We start from the raw sequence: 6,478 nt of genomic DNA, 5'->3' as shown, positions 1-6,478 counted from the left end.
ATATGCAAATTCGCTCGCGGTAGATGTATGTGTGCATAAATACACATAATGTGATTTATGTGCACACACATATATTATTCATCATTCATCATTTTGGAGCTAACGCCGGCAGGGGCGCATAGCCGCATCCACCCTCCGCTTCCACCTACGAGGATCAGTCATGGCGAGCCGCCAGGCAGGGGCCCGGCCCATCTCTAGTTCCTCACGACAGGTTTGATCGATCTGCCCAAGCCACGACCTTCTCGGTCGTCCCACAGGCCTCCTCCACCCAGGGTTGTCTCGGACAGAGACAACCTGATGGGCAGGATCATCCTGTGGGAGTCGAGCCAAGTGGCCATATAGCCTGAGTTGGCGATCACGGATTGTGCAAGTAACAGGTCCTGTACCGGTCTCACGGTGCAGCCGTTGGTTGGACACATGGTCCCGCCAACTGTACCCCACGATCCGGCGCAAGGATCTGTTACAAAAGGCATCAAGACGAGATTCCAGAGCACAAGATAGTGTCCAAGTTTCACTTCCATAAAGTAAAACTGGGAGTATCAGGACCTTGAAAACACGTAACTTGGTCCTTCTGCACAGGTACTGACATCTCCAAATACTCTTGTCGAGAGATTTCATGACCCCTGCTGCCAGGCCGACTGGCAAGGCCTGCCTCCCCACAGCCGCCCATTAACCCCAGGTGGCGCGGGGGACAGGAGTTAGTACGAAGCCAGGGCGTATCCACACGCCGGTGTGCCATAGCTCCGTACTTTTAGGGCCTCTTGCTGCTCCAAGAGCCTCCACAGTTCAGCCTAGGACCGCAAGGTACCTAGTTTCCATGGGTGGCCATGAGGAGGCACTGTAGAAGTCTTGATGATGGATAGGCTATGAGCTGGCAGGGGATTCTTATGCATAGCTGCTCCCTTTTTCGCACCAGGCTAGCCAGCGGTGGTAGCTGAAAGCGGGAAGGCATGCAAGCAAGCACTTAACGCTAACTAGGCTACCACACCATCGCTTCACATCATCCCGAGCATGAAGCACCCACCCATAAATGTATGTATATATAGAAACACACACACACACACACACACACACACACATATATATATATATATATATATATATATATATATATATATATATATATCACTGCCGTGATGATCAAGTGGTTAGATCACTGCTCTCCGACTCTCGTGGTACCGAGTTCAATTCCCCGTCGCGACAGTCGTAAAAATGCCTGCACTCTGACTACTGGCTCGAGCCCGAGAAAACGACATATCGCCTTGAGAAGTCAAACGCAGGTGTCAATCACTAATGCGGTGTTTGACGAACTATTTGGCGCCATGTTTCATGTTGTCGGACTCATCGAAGTGTTCGTTTAAGATTGTCAAGAAATGTTTTTCTCGTTCTGCCTCGAGCTTGCCATTTATTTTACCGGTTAGGCTAAGGTTTTCCAACGTGTCTTTGCGGATTGCATATCCGAGGAATTCGGACATGAATTCGGAGAGTTGTCGCACTCGGATCAATTCCAGAAGCGTCTCTGCCCGATATTTCTGAGGATCTCCCCACTGGACACTCGGTCAGTGTACGTGGTGCAACATTCAGCCTCTCTGCATTGCCCAGGGTTTTAGCTGTCAGTGTTGAGGACATCCTGTTTTCTATAAAGCTATTCATGCCTTATTCAAACAGGAGCAAAGCAAGGCTTTTCTTAACCTTGTCATTAACCTTGTCATTATCCTGTTTCTTTTCGGTTCATTTCCTGTATCCCGTTTCTTATCCTCTTCTTTGCCTTCATGCTGTTTCTTATCCTTCTCTTGTCCATCCTGTTTCTTGCCATTTTCTTTGCCTTGCTCCTGTTTCTTATCCTCTTCTTTGCCTTCATGCTGTTTCTTATCCTTTTCTTTGCCTTCATGCTGTTTCTTATCCTTCTCTTGTCCATCATGTTTCTTGCCATTTGCTTTGCCTTGCTCCTGTTTCTTATCCTCTTCTTTGCCTTCATCCTGTTCCTTATCCTTTTCTTTGCCTTCAACCTGTTTCTTATCCTTTTCTTGTTCATCCTGTTTCTTATCCTTTTCTTTGCCTTCATGCTGTTTCTTATCCTTTTCTTTACTTTCATCCTGTTTCTTATCCTTTTCTTTGCTTTCATCCTGTTTCTTATCCTTTTCTTTGCCTTCATGCTGTTTCTCATCCTTCTTATGTCCTTCATCCCGTTTCTTATCCTTTTCATGTCCTTCATCCCGTTTCTTATCCTTTTCATGTCCTTCATCCCGTTTCTTATCCTTTTCATGTCCTTCATCCCGTTTCTTATCCTTTTCATGTCCTTCAACCCGTTTCTTATCCTTTGCATGTCCTTCATCCCGTTTCTTATCCTTTTCATGTCCTTCATCCCGTTTCTTATCCTTTTCATGTCCTTCAACCCGTTTCTTATCCTTTTCATGTCCTTCATCCCGTTTCTTATCTTTTTCATGTCCTTCATCCCGTTTCTTATCCTTTTCATGTCCTTCAACCCGTTTCTTATCCTTTTCATGTCCTTCATCCCGTTTCTTATCTTTTTCATGTCCTTCATCCCGTTTCTTATCCTTTTCATGTCCTTCAACCCGTTTCTTATCCTTTTCATGTCCTTCATCCCGTTTCTTATCCTTTTCATGTCCTTCATCCCGTTTCTTATCCTTTTCATGTCCTTCAACCCGTTTCTTATCCTTTGCATGTCCTTCATCCCGTTTCTTATCCTTTGCATGTCCTCCATCCCGTTTCTTATCCTTTGCATGTCCTTCATCCCGTTTCTTATCCTTTTCATGTCCTTCATCCCGTTTCTTATCCTTTGCATGTCCTTCATCCCGTTTCTTATCCTTTTCATGTCCTTCATCCCGTTTCTTATCCTTTGCATGTCCTTCAACCCGTTTCTTATCCTTTGCATGTCCTTCATCCCGTTTCTTATCCTTTTCATGTTCTCTTTGCCGTTGTTTATCCTTTTCATGTTCTCTTTGCCGTTGCTTATCCTTTTCACGTTCTCTTTGCCGTTGCTTATCCTTTTCACGTTCTTTTTGCCGTTGTTTATCCTTTTCACGTTCTCTTTGCTTAGCCTGTTCACGTTATTTTTGCCGTTGCTTATCCTTTTCTTGCTATCTTTGCTGTTGCTTCTTCTTTTCATGTTCTCTTTGCTGCTAAATAGACATTTCATGTGGTCTATCATATTCCATTTCAGATAATTGTTCCTGGGTAGCAGCCGGCACATCAAAGCCAAATAGTTGAGGAAAGTACTCCGCAGTCTACTATATATAATGCTTATAGATAATTAAATTGCCAAGTGCAGTAAGTACTGTCAAGGTAAGAACAGCGGCAGCTAGATATGTAAATTTGGTTTACGCCTGTGATCCTGAGATTATTCCATAAACAGTGAGTATTTCGGTATCAGAGTCTACTTCAAATTATATTTTTGCTGTAGGAAGTGCAATTGACTCATTCAATGAAAAAGAAACGTAACATACCCACAAACCTTCTTGGGGTGTCATAAACATCGGATACGAGGAGAAAGGGAATGTTGCGTACAGGTGAGATTAGTAATACCAGGTCACTGTAAAGGAGTCATGCCTAAAGATTTTGGGCATATAATCAGCATTGTGATGCAGAAAGAACTGTCTTCCCTTTGACAGTACTTATGTCTTCTTAACTGAAATAAAACAGGTAAAAAGTTCAATTGCTATTTTTTCGTAAACTTCATCGACGTATCCGAAAATATATCTCCAGAGCCCTGTGGTTTCATATTGAACCTCTATAGTCAGATTCTTTTCTTTGTAGATGGTAGGCTTTCCATTTACGTCCCAAAAGAATATGCCTTCGGACTAAAGGTGTGGTTCTTTATCATCATATTTTGCTATAAGGTTAATTGTTTCCCCTCTTTCAGCTTCTATAATTGGGGGCATTTCCATTAACATTTTGGACTTCAATTAAACATCAGTAGTGGAGACCTTAATCGGGCATTGTGACAGAACACATTAAACTTGCTATATGATATTCCCTTTGCAGCCTTCAGACATAGGGTGAGGAGTGGGTTCATCACACACTCTGTATTTTTCTGTGTACCCAGAATCACAGAGGCACTCTAAATTTGACTTCCATCCACTCCATATCCCTTTGAACAATGTTCGTGGCTCTACAACTTCTTCGGTGGCTATGGCAAACTACATTTCACCCTCAAGTTAAAAATATGTGATGAAGTTTGGTACTGTCATAAGTTTGAGAAATTATTTACAGTTACCATATGTCACAGTTCCTATTATCGACAAGTCCGAAGATACCTTTATTTTTATATCGATTAGATCATATTTTCTCCCAATATCAATCGAGCATTTTCTTGCTTCACCTATTAACAAATCATTCCTATATACTATCTTTGCTAATTGAGTCCTCCTTGAACCCACGACGTCAAGAAGGTTAATTTGGAAAGCAGATTTTTCAAACAAGAAAACCCGTAATTTATACTGGTACTCCTATTTCCCTACCTCTTCAAAGGTATACATCCTACCCTCATATCCTCCTAGTGTTTTATGAGTAAATATCTCATATAAGTAGGGAATATCTACAGACGGTTTGATCAGAAGAAGTGCATTATGTGGTTCCTTTGGACAAGCTTCTATTTGAAAGTAATTCAAGGGGAGGTTATGGAAATGCGTATATATTAAGATCGAGTCTTTATAGAGATTCCAATAACCCCTTGCTCCCTCGACGGAGTATGGGGTGAACCTGTCGTGGGTATAAAACCTCTCTCGTCTTAATGTCTTATGCGGATGAGATCCGCCATCAATAAACATCTAACTTTCTGTAAACTTAAACATCTTGGTGGCCTCAGTTTTTTTGCTGTACAACCAGATACAAAATGAAATAGAAAGCGTATTACTGGACCTTATATAGAAATTTTATCTGGTCATGTTTGGGTTCATATGTTCCATGTACAGGATGTTCAGAATGGAGTTATCTGTTGTAGGAACACGCAGGTCTAGGTATGATGTAGGGCCTGGAACGTCGTAACATAAGGGAACATTGCAAGTTTCAGTAAGACCTGCTTTAGAATTGCAAAAAGGGCCTACCAAAGAAGCTCCTGGTCTTGGATTTCGGCACGTCGATCTACACGGAGTACCCGATTTGGTTATATCCATTTTACCTATGTATGTTGTGCCTTCCAGGTCTATTTTACACAGAAATGCATAGTTCGTGCATTGAGGTATTCTGCACGTCAGGACTGTATTTTATGGTCCAACACATGTAACTTTTGTACCGTCTTTTGTGCAATAGTTTTGAAATGTACTCATTCCTTTTGATTTCCAGGGAACGCACGTTTAGATAGCCCCAGAAGTGCTACCCCAGTTGACAAAAGTGTCCTAGTTTGAAGTGTAAGGGTGAATGCAGGATTACCGTATAGAACCTTCTGTTGATAATGGGCACGCGGCATTCGACAACCAGTTCCACTCTACTGCGTGGGGAGACTTTTTAAGGCTGACGATTGACCAGAAACGATAAAATAAAGGTGGTAACAACTCAAACTTGATAGTTTACCTCGGATAATGAATTTTTAACTCTCCACCTCTCTCATTAAATGAGACTACGAGATTGGCAATCTCACCATCTTGCAATCTAGGTCTTAAATATCTGGTAACTACCCTACCCCAACACGATTTTACTTACCCATGGTGGTGAAAACCCTCGAGCTTATCACATTATCTACTGGTAATGTATGTATTTTCTAAATGTATTTAGAATACTTACATGAACTTTGCTGAAGTTATGTTTAGAGCGAGGGCATTCGATAGGTAAATGGTTACGGGCATATTTCTCAGCTAGAGATTAAGCACTCTTTGTTTGTTTTGTGGATACAGTGGAATGAAACCAGTCTCTCGTGAATCACCGGAAGCAGTAGATAGCCGAAATCCGTTGTCTACTACGCCGTCTTGTGATACAGTTTGATAATCAGAATCCTTGAGTAGGGGTATAACACCATACGTGGGAATATAGTGTTTCAAATGTGGAATAAAATATCCTCCCTGACACTGCCAGGGAAGATCATTTACGCTCTCTATCACTACCAGATAGGCTTGCCTTATACCACGAAAAGCAATAAATGAAGGAAACAATTGATTGTTGTTTTTAGAGGTAACTACTGAATATTGTTATCCTATCATTTTCAAGGCGACCTCAGTTTCGTCCACTGTTATTCTATATCTAACCCATGAGTACATGACAGTTATTGGCATGGGGCCACCCTTATCACCTTTGACATAGAAAGAACTTTAAAAAGTATTTATCTGGGAATAGTTATGGTCAATGTAGATCTCATGTACGTCATAGAAGTGATTATCGCTCCCAATAGTTATTTGCAAACCTAAATTGAATAGGTCTCCGGAGATGGCCCGAATTCTGAAATCTATAGTATTTACATCCGTTTTCAGCATGGACTCGGGAATCTTAAAAAGAAACCTGCCTTTGGAGGATCCGGGGACACTAG

At 41.9% G+C, this 6,478-nt stretch overlaps 1 protein-coding gene across 1 annotated transcript; it reads right to left on the bottom strand.

Annotated features, from left to right (window-relative positions):
* Nucleotides 1–1,422: 1,422 nt before the first annotated feature.
* On the bottom strand, nucleotides 1,423–4,814 carry LOC125034648 (nipped-B-like protein B). Its single transcript, XM_047626549.1, has 6 exons — nucleotides 4,796–4,814; nucleotides 4,482–4,612; nucleotides 3,985–4,160; nucleotides 3,547–3,553; nucleotides 2,150–3,062; nucleotides 1,423–1,589 (listed from the first exon to the last, which is right to left on the bottom strand). Exons 1-6 carry the CDS (start codon nucleotides 4,812–4,814, stop codon nucleotides 1,423–1,425), a joined length of 1,413 nt encoding a protein of 470 aa, XP_047482505.1.
* Nucleotides 4,815–6,478: the final 1,664 nt, after the last annotated feature.

Source organism: Penaeus chinensis, chromosome 18 (genome assembly GCF_019202785.1).
Source record: "Penaeus chinensis breed Huanghai No. 1 chromosome 18, ASM1920278v2, whole genome shotgun sequence".
In the NCBI taxonomy this organism is placed as follows: Eukaryota; Metazoa; Arthropoda; class Malacostraca; order Decapoda; family Penaeidae; genus Penaeus; species Penaeus chinensis.
Note: the sequence above shows the minus strand (reverse complement) of the source record. Positions and strands in the feature narration are given on the sequence as shown.